At 38.7% G+C, this 21,139-nt stretch overlaps 1 protein-coding gene across 3 annotated transcripts in view; it reads left to right on the forward strand.

Moving 5' to 3' along the window:
* The window catches only part of bcl9l (bcl9 like), a 69,043-nt gene that overhangs the window by 32,181 nt on the left and 15,723 nt on the right, over window positions 1-21,139 (forward strand). For all 3 annotated transcript variants that reach the window (XM_073850340.1, XM_073850338.1, XM_073850339.1), the window contains exons 2-3: window positions 13,964-14,028; window positions 14,411-14,815. In XM_073850340.1, coding sequence (XP_073706441.1) covers window positions 14,500-14,815 — 316 coding nt within the window. In that variant the 5' untranslated portion in view covers window positions 13,964-14,028; window positions 14,411-14,499. The remainder of the gene's footprint in view (window positions 1-13,963; window positions 14,029-14,410; window positions 14,816-21,139) is intronic.

Consider the following 21,139-nt stretch of genomic DNA (forward strand, 5'->3'; position numbering starts at 1 on the left):
CCAGTTTGTTAATATTGATTTCTTCTGTAAGATACTAAAGGAGTAGTTTTAAAAAATCTGCTGGTTACTGTTTTTTTTTTTTTTTTCAGTGTAATTAAGGTTTTTTAAATGGCTTTTCAAATGTCTTCAGGATGCAAAAGAACCATAAGTATCACACAATTTTATTTGCACATATTTCAAGTCTTTTGAAGCTGTATGATAGTTTTGTGTAAGAAACATGCCGAATTTTGCTTGGTTAAAGGAGTAGTTCACTTTCAGAACAAAAACTTACAGATGATGTACTCACCCCCTTGTCATCCAAGATGTTCACGTCTTTTTTTCCTTCAGTCGGAAGGAAATAATGTTTTCCTCAAAAAACATGATTTCTTTACGACTGAACAAAGAAAGACATAAACATCTTGGATTTTTGTTCTGAAAGTGAACTACTACTCTAACAGGAAATGGATATATTCTATTTTTGAATGGTCAAATCAGTATGAAATGGTTCACCAAACTTGTTTGAATGAGTTTTAGCTTAGTTTAGTTTGTTTTATTGTGTTTTGTCTTGCTTTTGTTTTTGCAAAAACACTATATTCATAAATTATACATTGACTCTTGTTAAAGCAACTGTATTAAAGTTCTTCAGTCAAGAGCACTGAGTGATTTTCCTTTGTGTTTTGTTTTAGTAGCCTACCATCACCCAAAAATTACAATTCTGTCATCATTTACTCACTCTCAAGTTGTTGTTTTTTTTAACATAAAACATGTTGAACATAAAACTTATTTTGAAGAATATGGGTACCCAAACATTTGCTGGGCCCCAGTTATTTCTAAAGTATTTATTTTATTTTTTCCCCACTTTCAAAGTCAGTGGGGACCAGCTAGTCTTATCCACATTCTTTAAAATGTCTTCTTTTGTGTTCAGCACAAGAAAAAAATGAATAGAGATTTGGGACAATGTGTGAGTGGGTCAATTTTTGGGTGAACTGTCCCTTTAATGACAATAGTTCTGTTGCTTTAAGAGCATCACGCATCTAATATAAAGATGAAATGTATGCTAATCCCAACCAAGTTGACATTACTGTTCTTAAGGTCAACCAGCTGACTCAGTGATTAACAAGTATGCTTATCAGTAAACAGCAGCATTTGTTTTGGTGATTTAATGGAAGAAAGAAAGTCATACAGATTGTTCATACACAGTTTTGGGTGTTTTAACAAATTTTCCCACCCAAATTTTTGACCCAAAATCACGGATTGAAATAATTTAAAGTGACCTTTGTCCAAAATAGGTCAGGTATAATAATAAGAATCATCATATTTGTTTTTCTAGTTAAAAAGCTAGATCACCATTTTGGGTTTGGCCGAGTGTACAGTAGTGGAAAGACCTGATTGGCGGCAGTGAACGCTCACCTGTGACCTGGATGCGCTGATGGGCTTTTAAATGCCGGTAGCAGGTGAATGATTAGAGCTTTCAGCATGGCTGTCGGCTTAAGTGTGTTTAACTTTCCTTTATAGTGCTCAGTGGCGTGAGCAAAGGTCTTATCGTCAGGTGATGGAGTGGGATTAAAAGTACAGTGCCGCTGACCCTTTGAACTCCGTGCCAAATTGGAGACGGTTGACAACGTATGTGTACATAAACTTTCATCACAGTGCCTAGCCTTTGTCTGTGATTTGCATTGATTGTGTGAAGTGTGTGAGTAACAGCTCTGGCGAAATCTGTTTATTTGCACAAAACCTGCGGTTTATTTGTGGGAATCAAAACAGTTCAACGAAAATAGCTGCCAGAAGTTTGTTACAGACATTTACTGGAAAATCATTGTTTTGTTTGTTTTTCAACAGACTGGTTAATGGCTGAAAACATTTTTGTTTTCATTTGAATTTATTTATTTATTTATTGCAGTGACTTTATTGAGTTGGTTTTTAATAAAATTTTTGTAATTTTGTGTTCTTTTTGTTTTCCATCAATAAATTGAAGATTAAATCGAATTTGACCATCACTAGTTGTGCATAGAACAAATATTACTGGAGCATGTTATATAATAAAATACTGTTTTATTTTTTTCTATTTTATTTACTTGCTTATTTAGTTGTGACTTTTTTTTTTTTAGCAATTTCTGAGTGAGTGTTTTTCTGCACAATATTAATTTCAGTGTTTGTGCATAATACATGTAATGTATTACACACACACCTGATCTTCTTGCCATACTTTGGCCAAAACAAGTTTATATACTGATTGAATTGAGTTGGCCTTAAAAAACGACTTTAGTGCCTGATTAGAAATCGTACAAAATTGCTTATGACACATGTTATTACAAAACTGTTATTACGATCATTTAATGTATTATCTTTTATTTTGCAGAAGTTAACTGCTTAGCATATTATCTTAGCACACCACTAGCCAGTTAGTCTGCAGTCTTAGCCAACTGTATCTTATTTAAATGTTCAGTGACTTTTTATACATACAGTGGGGAAAATAATTATTTGATCCCCTACTGATTTTGTACGTTTGCCCACTGACAAAGATATTATCTGTCTATAATTTTAATGGTAGGTTTATTTGAACAGTGAGAGAATAACAACAACAAAAAAAGTCCAGAAAAACGCATTTCAATTTAAATGCATTTTAATGAGTGAAATAAGTATTTGACCCCTTCGCAAAACATGACATGAATTGCTTGATGGCAAAACCCTTGTTGGCAATCACAGAGGTCAGATGTTTCTTGTAGTTGGCCACCAGGTTTGCACACATCTCACATCTCAGGAGGGATTTTGTTCCACTCCTCTTTGCAGATCCTCTCCAAGTCATTAAAATTTCGAAGTTTTGGCAACTGGAACCTTCAGCTCCATCCACAGATTTTCTATGGGATTAAGGTCTGGAGACTGGCTAGGCCACTCCAGGACCTTAATGTGTTTCTTCTTGAGTCACTCCTTTGTTGCCTTGGCCGTGTGTTTTTTGGTCATTATCATGCTGGAATACCTATCCACGACCCATTTTCAATGCCCTGGCTGAGGTCCCCCCCCCCCAAGATTTGATGGTACATGGCCCCGTCCATTGCCCTTTTGATGTGGTGCAGTTGTCCTGTCCCCTTGTCAGAAAAACACCCCACACCATAATGTTTCCACTTCCATGTTTGACGGTGGGGATGGTGTTCTTGGCGTCATAAGCAGCATTCCTCCTTCTCCAAACACGTTGAGTTGAGTTGATGCCAAACAGCTTGATTTTGGTCTCATCTGACCACAACACCTTCACACGGTTCTCCTCTGAATCATTCAGATGTTCTTTGGCAAACTTCAGACTGGCCTGTACATGTGCTTTCTTGAGCAGGGGGACCTTGCGGGCTCTGCAGGATATTAGTCCTTCACGGTGTAGTGTGTTACCAATTGTTTTCTTGGTGACTATGGTCCCATCTCCCTTGAGATCATTGACAAGACTCTCCTGTGTAGTTCTGGGCTGATTGCTCGTCGTTCTCATGATCATTGAAACTCCACGAGGTGAGGTCTTGCATGGAGCCCCAGACCTATGGAGACTGACAGTTATTTTGTGTTTCTTTTATTTACCAAGCTGCTTGGCAGTTTTCTTGTAGCCCATTCTAGCCTTGTGTAGGTCTACAATCTTGTCCCGGACATCCTTGGACAGCTCTTTGGTCTTGGCCATGGTGGAGAGTTTGGAATCTGATTGATTAATTGAATGTTTCTGTGGACAGCTCTTCTTTTATACAGGTAACAAGCTGAGATTAGGAGCACTCCCTTTAAGAGGTTTATTACCTGTATAATAACCTGGGAGCCAGAAATCTGATTCAGCAAACATACTGTATGGTTCATGACACTGGTTTTCCGCAAATGACAGCAAACTTTTAGTACTTTGTCATGATTGAATTAATTCCTGATTAAAATTAAGACCTGGCCTACATTTGTTGTTGTTCAACCACCAGTTTCACTTGTAAATGCATCATATTGTAGAAGTAAAATGCATTGCAAATATAATTTCAGGTTAACATAAAAATGTTAAAATTCGTAATGTTATTTATGTGACTGCTCTGCACATATAAATATAAGCTTTTCTGTAAACACATCAGTTCACAATACACTGCTAAAGAGGATGTCACCGCATCATTATAGGCCCCCAATCTGAATAAGTTTGTCATCCGAGTGGAGAACAACTCTTATCCAGCCGTTTTCTCAACCAAATTAAATCCGGCAGCAACGTTGACGAGGTTAAGTTGCAAAAAGTCAAAGAGCTTGTTGTTTTGGAAACAAACAATTTGGTCTGCCAGAGAGACCGAGTCTAAGTGGACAGCCTGGGACAGAGACGGCCGTCATTCTTCCTCTCTCTCTCTTCTTTCACCCCTCCCCACATTTCCACTGGCGCCGTGCTCAAATGTAGTTTGTTAAGCCGGGGCCAATGTCATAAAGCCTTCACTGTGTGTGTGTCTGTGTGTGTGTTGTTAACGTTTAACTCCTCTGTCACACACTTTGGTCACAGTATTGACCCTGTATTGCCTACAGTACGGCTCTGTGTGCATGTGTGTGAGAGATTTATGTGTTTACGCAAGTATAAGAGGGCGAGAGGTGTGTGTGTCTTAGGAGAGGGCCTAGAATTTTCCTATTACTTTTCTCCTGCTCTCCTTTGGGCATTTGGAGCTATAAATATACCTCAGCATGCTAAAAATGTGCAACAGTGTAAGTTGTGTGTGTGTGTGTGTGTGTGTGTGTGTATGCATGTTGGAGACTTGCTTCTAGATCTCAAAACTACATCAGAGTGGGTGTTAACATTAGGGTTTTATCAAGAATCTAATGGATTTGTTTCTGGTAGCAGTCTTTAACATCTATAGTCTTTTGCTGATGTGGAGAAAACAGGATATCAAAAGACATGTTAAAATGACGTTAAAATGTTTACAGTATTTTGACATTTTTTTCATATTTAGCTAATTTCTGGGTATAGATTTGTCCCCAAAATATGGTTAAAGAAAGAGTTCTCCTAAAAAATTAAAACTTGCTATTAACCCTTAAATGCATACCTCGGGTCTTTAGTGACCCGGGACGTCATTCGCTACCCTCTACCTCCTTAATTGTTTTTTTTTGTATTTGATATCAACGTTCTTAGAATTCCTCAATCTATTCATTCTAATAAATATAACAAGAAAAAAAAAAAAAAAAAAAAAAATATATATATATATATATATATATATATATATATAAGAATGTCTGTTTTATGATTCATTTTTTGTAAAAAGTGTATAGATTCACTAGAGACCCAAGGTGTGTAATAATGTAAATATATTTTTCGTGTGCAAAAATATGTACATATCTGATGACTTAATATGTGCAGTTCATCTTTATTCCTGTGGTGGCACTGTTTTGTTGACAATAATGACGTGATGTTTCACTCATAATTATCGCAGGCATAAAAACAAAATAATATCATCAGCAAAAATTGAACTGGTTTGAATGGCTTTACTGCAGAGCAAATACTGTATGCAATAAAATATAAATGTCACTGTTATTTGATGGTGGATGTGGTGAATAACCTGCCAACAATCAAAATATTGACTTTGAAGTCATTGAAAACGATAGTTTTGCGAATATGGCTGAGATTGTGAATATGAGCCAGATGCTGAATGTACAGTCGAGGTGTGCTCTGAGGATGACGGCAATCGTAAAATCATCTGCTCAAGTTTAACGCTTCAAAGTTTCAAAAGGTAACAAAATATGCCTTATTTTATTCTTATGTAATTGTATTTAAAATATTAAGAGACTTTTTTGCCATTGCAGAAGTTAGAGATCCATCTGTGCTGGATATATAGGTCCGGGTCGCTAAAGACCTGAATATGTAATAATGATTGGCGAAACATTCATGCATTTAAGGGTAATTTACTCACCGTCAGGCCATCCAAGATGTAGGTGACTTCTTTTCTTCAACAGAAAATGAAAGCTATTTAACTGAAACGGTGGTCCTTGGTGATTTTATTTTTGAGATTTAAAAAAAAGCATATCAAGGAGCACAAAAAAACAACCTGTGGCTCCTGACACTATATTGAGGTCTTATAAAGTGAAACGATCAGGCTGTGCAAGAAACTAAACATGATTACATGTAATAATGTTGTGAATATTGTTCAGTTTCTAGCACAGACCGATTGTTTCACTTCATAAGACCTCAATATATAATCACAAGGCACGGTTATTAGTTTGTGTTCCTTGACATGCTTTGTTTTATTCTCAAAAGAACAGCTGCTGACTTGCTGTCACGAATCCGGTCCGTGGTTTTCCATCTACTCGCCACCAGATGTTACCCTCACAATATATTGTCTCTCACACTACAAAGACTGATGCATGTCGCCCTGGACAACATTTCCTATCATCCATTGCACTGATTCCACACAGGTGCAACCAGTCACACACTCCTTATAAGCCATGCACATCCTCTTTCTGGTCACCAAGCATTGTATTGCGTTTTGCACTCACCTAGTGTTAGCAACAATTAAGGAAAGGAAAGGAGGTGAAGTGAGGCCAAGTATGGTGACCCATACTAGGAATTTGTGCTCTGCATTTAACCCATCCAAGTGCACACACACAGTAATGAACACACACACACACACACACACACACACACACACACACCTGGAGCAGTGGGCAGCCATTGCTGTGGCGCCCGGGGAGCAGTTGGGGGATCGGTGCCTTGCTCGAGGGACTCACCTCAGTCGTGGTATTGAGGGTGGAGAGAGTGCTGGTTATTCACTCCCCCACCTACAATCCCTGCCGGACCTGAGACTCGAACCTGCAACCTTTGGGTTACAAGTCCGACTCTCTAACCATTAGGCCACGGCTGCCCCATCAGCGACAATCCTTCCTTAGTCTAAATTCAGTCTTGTATTCTTGTCTAGTTATCCGTGTCTTGATTCCCTGCCTGGTTTATCTTGTCCTGTCTGTTTCACTGCCTGCCCTGGATCTCTCGCCTGTTTTGGATTACCCTTCGTCTTGTTGTTTTGGACCCTGTTCGCCCCTCGTCTGATCTACTGACTGACCTTCGCCTGTTATTCGATTACTCTTGTGTCTTGCCCTCAATATACCTGTTTGCCTGTGTTCGACCCTGCCTGTTTTGACCATGTTTAATAATAACAGCTTGCGTTTGGATTCGCCCACTTCACGTCTCTGTCGCTCCGTTACACTTGCATTCTATGAATTACCAAGGACCAGAGTTTCATCTAAGTATCTTTACTTTTCTGCTGAAAAAAGAAGTCATCTATATCTTGGATGTAATTTAACAGCTTATTTTAATTTTTTGCTGAACTATCTCTTTAAATAGGTACATATAAGTTGTTGAACATTTAGTTTCAATTGCAAATACATCATATTGTGGTAATAAAATATTTCATTTTTGCATAAAAAAATGTTTCTAGATATTGGTATCAGCCTCAGCTATCTTTGTCACTGAGAACATCTCCAAAATGAGTTTTTGGAGGCTTTGACAGATTTAGCTCACTTCTGTGTAGCAATGTGTAGGTGCACACACACACACACACACACACACACATATGGGAATATCCATTCTGACTCTATCATGTGTGTCATCTGGGCTTCATATGTTGGTGGTCCTCAAATGACATCAGCAGCCATCTCTTTTGTGAGTATCAAACATGTGCTTCAGATTTCCCCCCCGAAAAATCAATCATCTCAGATGTTCATTTAGCTTCTTTCAAACACAAACTCGAATCTCTGGAAAGTTTCACTGGCTGACGTCACTTTCATGTTCTCAATTCAAATGCCATTTGCGAGAGACACACTCCCATTTTGAGCTCTTGTTTTCTCAGATCAGACTCTTTCCGATTTGTTCTGGACTGTGTAAATGGGATCAAAGTGGCAAGCGGTAATAGCTGAGTTTTGAGAAGAAGCTGTTGAAAAAAAAAATCACGCTTTTCACAGAGTTCTCTGGGTCATTCTCTTAAGATGTTCTCTGTTTTTCTCTGTCTGTCTGCTGCTCGCTCCCACGTCTCACTTTCTCTCTCTCTCTCTCTCTCTCTCTCTCTCTCTCTCTCTCTCTCTCTCTCTCTCTCTCTCTCTCTCTCTCTAATCTCTTTCTCTTTCACATACACAGTTCATTGGTCTAAGAGGTGTGTATTTGTGTTCCCTTTTTACAGTTGTTTAGACACACTGATGTAATTGCTGCTTTAGAGACTTCATGCTTTTACTCACACAAACTTGTTGAATATAACGAAACTTTCTAAACGGGAAGCTTAGGCAGGCTATATCAAATGGCCCATTTCTTAGTATTTCATAGTCTGTGTGTCATAGACATGAACAGTTGAGTCCTGCTGCTTGGTAAATGATACCGGAGGTTTCAGGGTGAGGGGCATTCTGGTTTTAGAGAGCATTTAATTGGACAAAAATCGTCAGTGCTTTCTTTTGATGGGATCTAATGGGAAATTACAATGGAAGTGGCTTTAGTCCATGTGCAATTAAATATTGTAGTTGATTGACAGCCCTATGCCTTGTGAAAAAGTGTGCTGGATTGTATTGAATGTGCACTTGTAGTGTACTTCAAATCTTAAAGGTATATTTAAACAAAAATGCAAATATAAAGTGTATTTTAAATCATGTTATTTGTAAAGCTTTAAAGAAGTACACTTATATTTGTGTTGACTACCATACTAAAGTACATGTAAAGTTCTTCGGTTATAATTTTAACTGTAGTGAGTTATTCTAAGTTATATATTAAAATTTAACAATCATATTTATGTACTACATTGCAACTTGGTACGTAGATACAAGTTTTAATAGACATTACATTAAAGTAGATTTTGGTTTACCATAAACAATTTCAAATTTATTTAAAATTACATACTAAGATTTATTGCAGTCCTGCATGGCTGGGTCAAAACTAGCATTTCAAAGCTAACCGCATCCAATATAAATTTAAATAAGTGTCCAAAAACATTACTTGCAGTTTGCAAATAAGTTTTGTATGTACTAATATAGAGGTGCATCTCAGTAAATTAGAATGTCGTGGAAAAGTTCATTTATGTCAGTAGTTCAACTTAAATTGTGAAACTCGTGTATGAAATAAATTCAATGCACACACAGACTGAAGTAGTTTAAGTCTTTGGTTCTTTTAATGGTGATGATTTTGGCTCACATTCAACAAAAACCTACCAATTCACTACATTCACAGACTTTCATTGCCAAAGAAGCTGGCTTTTCACAGAGTGCTGTATGCAAGCATGTTAACAGAAAGTTGAGGGAAAAGTGTGGAAGAAAAAGATGCACAACCAACCGAGAGAACCGCAGCCCTAAGAGGCTTGTCAAGCAAAATCGATTCAAGAATTTGGGTGAACTTCACAAGGAATGGACTGAGGCTGGGGTCAAGGCATCAAGAGCCACCACACACAAACGTGTCAATGAATTTGGCTACAGTTGTCGTATTCCTTGTGTTAAGCAACTCCTTAACCACAGACAACGTCTGAGGCGTCTTACCTGGGCTAAGGAGAAGAAGAAATGGACTTTGCCCAGTGGTCCAAAGTCCTCTTTTCAGAGCAAGTTTTGTATTTTGTATTTTTTAACCAAGGTCCTGAAGTCTGGAGGAAGGGAGGAGAAGCTCTTAGCCCAAGTTGCTTGAAGTCCAGTGGTAAGTTTCCACAGTCTGTGATGATTTGGGGTGCAATGTCATCTGCTGATGTTGGTCCACTGTGTTTTTTGAAAACCAAAGTAACTGCAAGACATTTTAGAGCATTTCCTGCTTCCTTCTATTGACCAGCTTTTTAAAGGCACCTGCCCAAACCGCCAAAAGCACCAAAAGTTGGTTAAATGACCGTGGTGTTGGTGTGCTTGACTGGCCAGCAAACTCACCAGACCTGAACCCCATTGAGAATCTATGGGATATCGTCAAGAGGAAAATAAGAAACAAGAGACCAAAAAATGCAGATGAGCTGAAGGCCACTGTCAAAGACACCTGGGCTTCCATACCACCTCAGCAGTGCCACAGACTGATCACCTCCATGCCACGCTGAATTGAGGCAGTAATTGAAGCAAAAGGAGCCTCTACCAAGTATTGAGTACATACAGTAAATTAACATACTTTCCAGAAGGCCAACAATTCACTATAAATGTTTTTTATTGGTCTTATAAAGTATTCTAATTTGACCGAGATAGTGAATTGGTGGTTTTTTGTTAAATGTGAGCCAAATCATCACAATTAAAAGAACCAAAGTCTTAAACTACTTCAGTCTGTGTGCACTGAATTTAATACACGAGTTTTACAATTTGAGTTGAATTACTGAAAAAAAAAATCATTTTCATGTCATTTTAAAGTATGCTAACTTTTACTTCTTTTTAACAAGGGACTAGATGTATAATCCTCACTGTCACTGACACCAGCCATTAAAAAAAACATAGTGGTCAACCTCTAATGCTAATGATTGTAGTTAGCGCAGTCAACCTGACCTGTCCACACTAGAAGATGAGCACAAAGGCTGCTGCGATACATTATCATGAGAGAATCTCCTCTAGGAGTTAATGAGTGATGAACACTGTATGTCTTTTAGTTAATGACTAATGCTGGTGTCCAGCAGCTTGTGTGTGAGGTAACTCTGAAATGTCAATTTAAAGGTAAATTGTGTAATTTAGTTTGATTTTAGAATACTTATTACATATTTTATAGTTTTATGGACATGCATATGACTACCAGTAAGCCATTTTCAGGTTAATTCCTCTGAAACACTGACTGAATTTAGAGCAGGATTAGCAGAAATCAAAAAAACATCAACAAACTAACACTTAACTTGTCCTTTACCATTTGTGAACATAAATACAATAACATACAACCGACCAGAACACCTTAGCAGCCGCACAACAATGCATAAATAAACACTTGAACACCTTAGTAACGTCACAACAATGCTTAAAATAGCTCAGAAGACCTTAGCAACCACACAGCATTGCATGAAAACCATTCAGACCACCCTAAAAAACACACAAGAAGTGCAAAAATGTCTGAGAACGCTTTAGCAACAGAACAAACCTGTAAAAAAAAAAAAGGCCACCTCACACTATCTACAATAATGATAACTTTTTGATTCGATGAAAATAGAGAAGTCGACACCACAACTATAGGCACAACAGAGGAACAAAGCCAATGGAATCACTTTCAGAATGATTCTTTACCAGCTGATGAATGATAAAAACATTGGCAGCCAATCAGAATCAATAGCTTCAAAGATCTCGAGCATTTAAAGGGACAGACGACTCAACTGAAGCATGTGCTTAACATAAACAGAATGTTATCATCTGTGGTCGTTATAGAGATGAACTGGCTTTAAAGGGGTATTTTGCCCTAAAATGAAAATGATCTTTTATTTTTCTTATCCTCAGGCCTTTTTTTTTATTCTTGAGTAGAGCAGTAAAGAAGAATTTTAGCTGAAATTGTGGTCCTTGGTGATTCATAAAATGCAAGTCTGGCACTTTAAGAGTCAAAAAAACATATACCAGCAACACAAAATTAATACCCATAGCTCCTAACAATATATTCAGGTCTTACAAAGGAAACGTCTACGTCTTGGATTTTTGGGTGAACTATCACCCACAATATCATGGTGTTCAGTTTTGCATAGGTAAACGCCGATCACCTTTTTTCGCATATCCGTTTGGTGCCGCTGTGGTACAGAAATGACACCTCTCACAAAAAAAGAGAAAGGGAAAGAGTCTGTTATTTGAGACAAAGAGGAAGAAAGGGCGCAAATAGCTTTATAGAGGAAGGAGAGGGTGTTTGTGAACGGCAGCAAGTGGAAAAAAAAGTTTCCCGTTGAAGAGACGGAGAGCGTGATGGAGGGGCAGAGGTGTACTAGTGAGGGGGTGGGAGAGGGACTGATAATGTGTCTTTTGTTTTTGAGGTCAATAGCTTGAATGCCTCTGGGATGGAAATATGTGTGGGACCCCGTTACCCGTCACCGACACGCTTCACGTCTGACTGGAAGTGTTTGTGTGCCTGTGTGTGTGTGTGTGTAATATGTACCAGCTATTTATGACTAATTATTAGAATTTCAGATTGAATTAAAATTAAGTACAAGCTTTTAGGCCTGCATGATTCATCAAGATAAAACTAAAACTGCAATATGGCTTTAAATTGCAAAGGCTGTGATTGTGATGCATGTTTCTGAGTGTGTTCTTACAGATGAGCAGCTTATGACTGTAAAAAAAAAAATAGAATAATTGTGATGTTATTTTTAATAATAAAATAATGTAAAAATAGTAGTGGTAGTACTAGTAATAATAATACTAATAATAATAATAATTATGATGTTATTTTTAATAATGTAATCATTTTATTATGTATCTTACAATTTTTATGTATATATATATATATATATATGTATATGTGTGTGTGTGTGTGTTATAATAATAATTATTATTTTTAATTTATTAAATTTCATTTTACAGTGAAACATTACAATAGGTTTTTTTAGTAGTGATAGTAGTAGTAGTAGAGGTAACAACAATAATATATATATATATATATATATATATATATATATATGTATGTATGTATGTATGTATGTATGTGCGTCATAATTATTATTTTTAATGTATTGAATTTTATTTTACAATGAAATATACTTTTTATATTTTTTTAGTAGTAGTAGTAGAGGTAACAACAACAATAATAATAATAATAATAATAATAATAATAATAATAAATGTGATTTTAGCTAAATTGTTCAGCCCTCAACAGATGAAACCTGGATTTAGTTTGTATTAAATTTTAATCACAATTGTTTAAATTTTTTATTTTACAGTCAGAAATTACAATATTATATATTTGGTCATTTTATTTTTTTATTTAGTAGTGACAGTAGTAATATTAATAATAATAATACTAATAATACTAATTATTATTATTATGTAATCACAATGTTTTCAGCCCTAAACATAGCAAACCTGTTTTTTTTTATTTATTTTTTTGCAGTGGCAATTTTTTCACAAAAATCGAGATTTGATTCTTTTCCTTTTAGAATATGGAAAGTAAGGCGGCTTTCTTTTGATCATTTGCATGAATGCTGGTGTCATTGGGTGTGTGTGTGTGTGTGTGTGTGTGTGAATGTCTGTTGTGCAACAGGTGTCAGGGCGTCCTGTTCAGACCTGTATGTATGACATGTACCACATGCCTCTCCCTCACAGGCTACATCACAGACCTGCAACGACAGCATGGGAACTCCTTCAGCAGCAGCAGCACACACACACACACACACACACACACACACATGCAGGAGAACTCTGCAGGTTATGGAAAAAGGCAGGTGGCTGCTGGGATTGTGTGTAGTTCCTCTTTCATTCACATGAGAGAAACCCAATCCTTCACACATTTCAGTCTTGGCAGCTGTGCCGAGGTGTGCGTGAACGTGCCTGTTAGTTCTGGTTCTACGGTAACTCTTGGAATGTGGTCAGTTAGTTTCTAATGTAAATAAATCTTCAAGAGCCCATGAAGTGGTCTGATCAATGCATTTTTTTTCTTTTCTGTCTTGATGTTAAGGCTGCACGATTCATCAAAATTGCAATATGGCTTAGTGTGTATATTAAATCGCAAAGGCTGCAATTTAATTCAATAAATGTGTGCTCAGTGTTTTAGAGTGAAATGCAGCACTGCATTCATTTACATTTGAGCAGCTCATGATCCAAGGGCTCGTCCTTTTTTTTTTTTTTTTGATGAAAAATTAGACAGTCTGGATATTATTATTGAAGTTTTTTGTAGTTTCTGCTCAATGTAGGCGGAGCAAATTAGGCAGGAAACTCACTTCTAGGCATCAGTGTGTCCAAACAGCATTTACAGCCCCCTTCACAGTTACACCCCTCCAAAAGTGTCTCTCTTTTTCAAAGGTTGTCATTTCTCTTTAGTCATTATGATAAAATGGCTCATTATTTTCATAACATTTTTGTGTGATAATGGGTCATAATTAAATTAAATTAAAGCATAATTAAATCTCTGTTGTGTGTGTTACAGATCAGTGTGCGGGAAGTGAGGAGACGTCGGAATGAACTTGTTTGTTGGATCTTCATCCCAGAGAGGTGTGCAAATCATCAGCAAACTAGCATTGTTCTCTGCAAACCAGCTTTTTTTTTTTTTTTCAAATGATATATTATTATTTAACTAAGAGATAAGATTGCAACATTTTATACCTCTCGAGTTAAAAACAAAAAGACTAGTAAAGCTAATACTATAAAATAGATACTTCAGACTTTGAACTCTACAAATGCAATATATCCATTGTAAAATAGCCAGTATATACACAAGTGTGACTGCACTTTAGGTTAACAGTTATCATACAGCCCTACTGTATTCATCTGATAAGATTCTGATAAGATATGAAGTAGCTAAAATTTACTGTATGTTACTACTAGAAAAGACACTCTGTCACACTCTTCAATGTCTCTCTCTCTCTCTTTTCAGCTGTCTGTTTGCAGTCTCACTGACAGACAGACACAACATATTGCTGCAACCCAACCCCCTCAGCTTCCTCTCCATCACCAGCCAATCAAATGCACTCTGAAAATAAACTATCCAATCATGGCAAGCAAGTGACAAGTGGGGCCCAATCACAACTCCCCAATGTAAACCAAGCACAGCAGCAAGGACCTGCTGGCAACCAAGGGTCAAAGGGCAGTGGGTCTGGGAACCATGGGGTCAAATCCAACCAGATTTCTCCTGGCAACACTGGACTGAAGAGCCTCAATCAATCAGGCAGTGGAGTTGGTGGGATAATGAAGACCAAGGCAAAGAGGGAAAGGAGTGTCTCCATGGACACGGGAGACCAAAGAGACTCACTCACCCCTGTTTTGGAGCCAGATGTCAAAGGTAGGCGTAATGCTGCTCTCATCCTCAGACCAAAAGTCCATGGGCCGCCCACAGTCCGTAGACTAACTGTCTGATGCCTTTTACACAAAATAACGTGAGCTTTCACGAAACATCAGATCCAATCTGTATGACTAGCTTTACGGATTACACATATTAGGTTATGTATTCTGATTACTTGATTACTTTTAGATTACTTCTGATCTAACTTGTAAGAAAATAGTTTCCTAAACTGGGAAAGAGCTGAAAGGGGGGAGGGGGGTGGTTGTGAGGTGATAGAAAGCTAATAATTAATAAATCATAAAAATGTCAAATTGCTGGCTGGTGTGTGCATTTTATTCCAGAAAACTGGAATACTTTTGTATGTAAGCAATAGGGTTTTTTTTAGGCAGGAAGATTTAAGCGAAAAAGTAGAAAAATTAGATCAAATCAATACATTATCAGGAATTTACTGCCATTGTGTAAAGAATATGCGAACATGTAGTGTATAAAAAAATAAATGTAACCTGACCTGATTATGGGTATTTCAAATTTAATCAGTATAGCAGTTTTTGTACAGTACTGGTCAAAAGTGTAGTCCGAAGCTGCATTTATTTGATCAAAAATACAGTGAAGTAATATTATTACAATTTAAAAGAACTGTTTTATATTGTAATATATTTCAAATTGTAAAGTATTCCTGTGATGACAAAGCTCACTTTTAGCATCATTACTTCAGTCTTCAGTGTCATGTATTCCTTCTGAAGTTGTAATATTTATAATATTTGCTCCTTAATTATTATAAATTATTGGTGCTCATTTAATAATGGTTCATTTTGTTATCATTGTTTAAAAACTGTTTTTCCTGGTTAATATTTTTGTGGAAACTTTCGGAACATTATGATAATGACACCTTACAGGTGCACCCTAGACACATCATTAGTAATGTAACCTAGGGTCATCAGTTTTTTCGGGTCTTTCAACATCATATACTCTCACCCAGGTGATCTATCCAGGGGTGACCAGTCCTTGACCATTGTCTAGGTAGCTTGTCTATAATGCCCCTTTTTATCCACCGATAAAGCCATCGAGCCATTGAGATGCCTTCTCAGTGGCATCCATAATGTTTCTAAAGTCTTTATTCTTGTGAAGTCCCCTCATTCCCAAGAGCTTGAGGGCCCTGGAAGGGACCAGGAAAACCCTCGGCAGCCAATTTCGATGAGGAGGCATCAGGTCTTCTACACCCTTCAATGGCATTCACCTACCAACACCTTATACTTGGCCCTTTTCCATTTAAATGCCTCCTCCATTCGGTCTTCCCAGGGCACAATCAATTCTAGCAGAACCACCTGTTGTGATAAGCATGGTCACGGCGGTGGTTTCTGGGAATTTGAGCTGCCTTCCTAAGTCAACCTTTAGCTGCCAGTCCATAGCTGTTGCCAGAAGTCCCCCCGCTGAGTTCCTGCTCTTTGGTGTTTTTTTTCCAGCTTTGAAAAATGTGATCAAGCAATGCTAATAGTTCCAGCAATAACCCTTTTCACCTGGTCATAGCACCACCAATAACATCCCTCTTCCAAGGCTTTAGGATGGCAGCTTAATATGTGCTACAGGGATCCTCTTTTTTGGAATGGGAGGCATGAAGGGGTGTCTTTTAGCCCCCAAGAGTAGAGGTTTGTTGGACTGGGGAGGACATCGTTGATTGACTGGATAAGGAACTGGATCCGGTGTGGCTCCACTTTCCACAACTCCGCCCACTTTCGGTCCATCTCCTGTTCTCATAGAGTCCAAGCCCCTTGTTGTCGCATCCCCATCACCCTGCTGATCCATCTTTCCTCCAAGTCAAGTCAAGTCACCTTTATTTATATAGCGCTTTTAACAATACAGATTGTGTCAAAGCAACTGCACAGTATTTAAACAGAACAATAGTGTGTAAGTAACGCATTATTGTAAATAATCAATTTTCAGTTAAAGGCAGTTCATCAATGAATTCAGTGATATCGTCAGTTCAGTTCAAAAAGTATACAATATCGCTGGAAAGTGTCCCCAACTAAGCAAGCCAGAGGCGACAGCGGCAAGGAACCAAAACTCCACAGGTGACAGAAATGGAGAAAAAAACCTTGGGAGAAACCAGGCTCAGTCGGGGGACCAGTTTTCCTCTGGCCAGACGAAACCAGCAGTTTGTACCAATGTCCGATTGTAGAGAACTCATCAGGATCCTGTGGTGTAGCGCCGATGGCCGTCTAGGTTGGCAAGGTCTTTAGTGATGATCCGTCTCTGGAGCTGGACATCCATGGCTATTGAAGTCATCTCCAGGTGGTGATCCATGATCTAAGCTGGGTGCGGACTGGATCCAGGGGACTGCAGTGACCATCTGATCCAGATACAGGCTGGGTCTGGTGGCTACGGTGACCTCGGAATAAGAATGAAACAGACTAATATTAGCGTAGATGCCATTCTTTTTACGATGCAAGGAGTGCATCAGATGTTATGGGAGGTGTTTTCGGTTCCGGCTGACCTAATTAATGCAGCCTAACAATCCTTTAACGGATTGTTCCACCCCTGCTCAGATTTCTTCTTGGACTCGTTGACACCTATCCTTTCCCTGGGCCCTGTCATATCAAGGTTTATGGTTACAGCCAAGCCCTGCATATCCTGATGCCACGGTCCCCACCAGCACACTGTGTTGCAGCCATGTTTCATCCTGGTCAACTGCCTCCTGGGCCCTGTATTTCCTACCCGTCCTCACCTCTATGCCAGCTGAGGAGACTTTGGTGTCAGTGGATTCTCTGTACAGCAGCAAGTCTTATTCTCGACAAACCATGAACTCCTCCAACAAGCTACTTAAGGGGAAATGTAGTTTGTTTTTATTCCCGCACAAGGCTATGCTGCTGATGCTGTGAGAGAGACCCAACCACCTACACAGAAATTGGCTGATCTGCCTCTCAGAGCCCTCAACAATGTTAAGGGGGATGTCATAAAAAAACAGTGGCCAAAGGAGTCATGGCAGGATACCATACTGGTAAATCCAGGCTTTAAACTTCCCTGGCAATCCTGACTTGTCCACTGCAGCAATCCAAGTGTGGAACTCTTTTCCAGTTTCATGAAGTGTGTCCCTAAGTGCGCTGTTGAAGACTTTTGCCGTGCTCTTAACTAGCTTCTTGGTGATTGAAGAAATTTGGGCTCCTCCAAGGGAGAAACAGAACTTAACGTTTCCCTTTCTCACCATGGGGGTTTGGGACTTGACCAGTTTTGAAGTCTATTCTGGCCCAACTGATAAGGCGGTTAAGGCTTAAGAAGATCCATCTGAAGCCTGGTATGGATGTTGTGGTCACCGTTAGATTGTCCATAAACGCTCTGATAGGGGGCTGTCGGACACCTGATGGGTGAGTGGGCCTCTGCATTCCACCTCTGCTGACTTAACTAGCATATTCATAGCTAAGGCAAACAAAAAAAATGACTGAGATGGAATACAGAGGCAGCACCCTGTGATTTCTTTCTCCAGCCTATGAAATGCAGATGTTATTGTTCCAGAGGTGACTCTCAAACGAACGAAAGCAGTTATAGTACCCCTTTTTGTACAGCGGTGTCAATGTACTCATTCTCCAGGAGGAACTCTGTCATGCGTGGGGCAACAATAAGGAGGGAGACGACCCTGAAGTTCTCCTCCTTAGGAATTCAGACACCCTTTGTGTGTCTCCACTGCTGCACCACTTCCCCTCCTTCAGATAACTATGATGATTTTCCGTAGTCGTTGAAGGACTCTGGGGCACCTCTTGTAGACCACATAAGGCACTCCACTTGGTGCTGACCTTGTGCTGAGTTTGTCCTAGCCCCTTTGACGACCTCCTGAACCTCTCTCAGGGTTGCATCCTTGAGGTTAAATGCCACACTTGGTTCTGGTGGGGTTATCAAAGAGCAACATAATGTAAAGGTCCTGGTCTCTTTTATCATTGTAGCAAGTACTGAGGTACTTATCAACCTAATTTTGAGTGCAGTTGAGTCGACCACTACGCTTATGCCCGAGAAGCCTCCTGGTGAATCCGAAGAAATTCAAAATAAGGGCTGCACGTCTGTAAGTCCTCTCCTTGCCTCTCTTTCCATACCACTCAGCTCGACGGGTGGTAGTGAGCTTACTACTTACAGTGCTCCGGAGATAAGCCAGGGCAGCCTTAAGCACACGGAGTTCCTGCTGCAGCTGTTGGATCTTCTCCTCCTGATGATTTGGTCCTGCGGTATCACTGGATCTGGTCAGCATCCACTCTGGCTGTTACATGAGGGAACTGGTCCACATCATCATCAACCTGGTGCCACTCATTTTCCTTATTAACAGTGTGCCACTTAACCTGATGTTGTTCTGAAAGCCTGGCTTGGAAATGGCCTAGGGGTGCGTGGAGGGTCTGGGAACTGTGGGGTGACTCCTGGCTCCTCCTTCGTCTCACCAGGTACTTGGATCTAAAAGGGATATTTCACCAAAAAATAAAAATTCTGTCATTATGCCATTATGGAGAGTACCACAATATATGCGTGTTGTGCTGCTGATGTAGAACACGCATGTGCTGAGCCTTGTTTACGAGCAGAGGAATGCACACGCATGTGTCATGGTACTCTCGATAAGGGCGGAGGATGGTAACTTTGAGAAGAAGAATTGTTTAATGAAGTTGTAATTTTTGTTTTCTTTGTGCAGTATTCTCATAGTTTCGTAAAATTACGGTTGAACCACTGATGTCACATGGACTATTTTACCAATGTCCTTACTACGTTTCTGGGCTTGGGAACATTTCAGTTGCATTGCTGTCCGTGGAGGGTCAGAAGGCTCTCTGATTTCATCAAAAATATCTTAATTTGTGTTCCGAAGATGAATGAAAGGTCTTACGGCCTTGGAAGTACATGAGGGTGATTATCAATGACAGAATTTTCATTTTTGGGTGTAGTATCCCTTTAAAGCCATGCAAGTTTTTGCAGGCTTTGTCGCAGCTACAAACTGCACTTGTAGTCTTATGTCCATTGTTTCATTTTATCATAATTATTTAATGTTTCCTAAAATAAAAACAATAGTGTTAATAGTGTGAATAAAAGATTTTTTTTTTAATCTCACAAACATGTTAATCAGCATAATACTGATAACAATGATACATGTTTTTTTAAGTAGCAAATCAGCATATTAGAATGATTTCTGAAGGATCATGTGATGCTAAAGACAGGCATAATGATGCTAAAAATTCAGCTTTGATTCATAGAATTAAATTTTAATTATAATTCAGTGTTTTAATATATTTTGATCAATGAGATGTCTTTTTAAAAACATGAGAAAAAGCTTAATTTGTATGTATGTTAAAGAAAATGTTTTTTTTTTTGTTTTTTACTTTAGCTTGCTCACAAAATTAAATTAATTTAGTTTAGTTTATCTGAGATTAGTTCATGAGATTCTGTTATGAATTCTAATATTACCACTGTTGTTTGTTTTAAAATGGTTTGGCTTTAATAATTATCTTTTAGTAACCAAAATCATTATAATATTGTGCTTTCTATTTTACACACTTTCCTAGAAAGGGGGTCATGCTTTCCTACCTAGTAGGCGGTTCTATGTCTAAGTGGTCAGAATATGTGGCAAGGTGGACCAGACTTTATGCCAAAAAATTAAAAGTCAATGGGAGACTAGCATAACACACACAGGTAGTGCACAACCAAACCTATACAACACATATTCATTTTACTCATGCATATATGTATAACTGTATCTCTTGATCAACAACCTAAAAAGGCCACTCTTCTGGAATTCCCCTTTTAAACTGGAAACACAGTAAAGATGAAAACAACCCCAAAATGCCCTGACCTTTCTGAGCACACACACACGCGTGTGTGTGTGTGTGTACCTGGTATTCATCACGTTGTGGGGACCAAATGTCATTTTTTGGGTCCCCATGAGGAAACAGGCTTATAAATCATGCACAATGAGTTTTTTTGATGAAGTAAAAGTGTGCACAATCTCCTGTGAGGGCTAGGTTTAGGTGTAGGGTAGGTGTAGGGTGATAGAAAATTTTGTACAGTATGAAAACCATTACGCCTATGGAATGTCCCCATAAAACATGTAAACCCAACATGTGTGTGTGCGTGTGTGCGTGTGCATGTGCGCATCCTTATATGTCTGTATCATATCAGATGTTATACTCCTGAACAGTGCCATACGCGCAAGTGCTTGTGTTGTCCTGTTGTGTGTGTCACTCACTAATTGAGCGGGGGTTGAGAGATATTCTGCACACAGACAGGAAGTAGAATACAGCGGGGTGGAGAGACTTAGGGGGAGGGAGACTATGCAACTAGTTCCTGAATGTCAACAGGTCCCCTACT

Source organism: Garra rufa, chromosome 11 (genome assembly GCF_049309525.1).
Source record: "Garra rufa chromosome 11, GarRuf1.0, whole genome shotgun sequence".
NCBI lineage: Eukaryota > Metazoa > Chordata > Actinopteri > Cypriniformes > Cyprinidae > Garra > Garra rufa.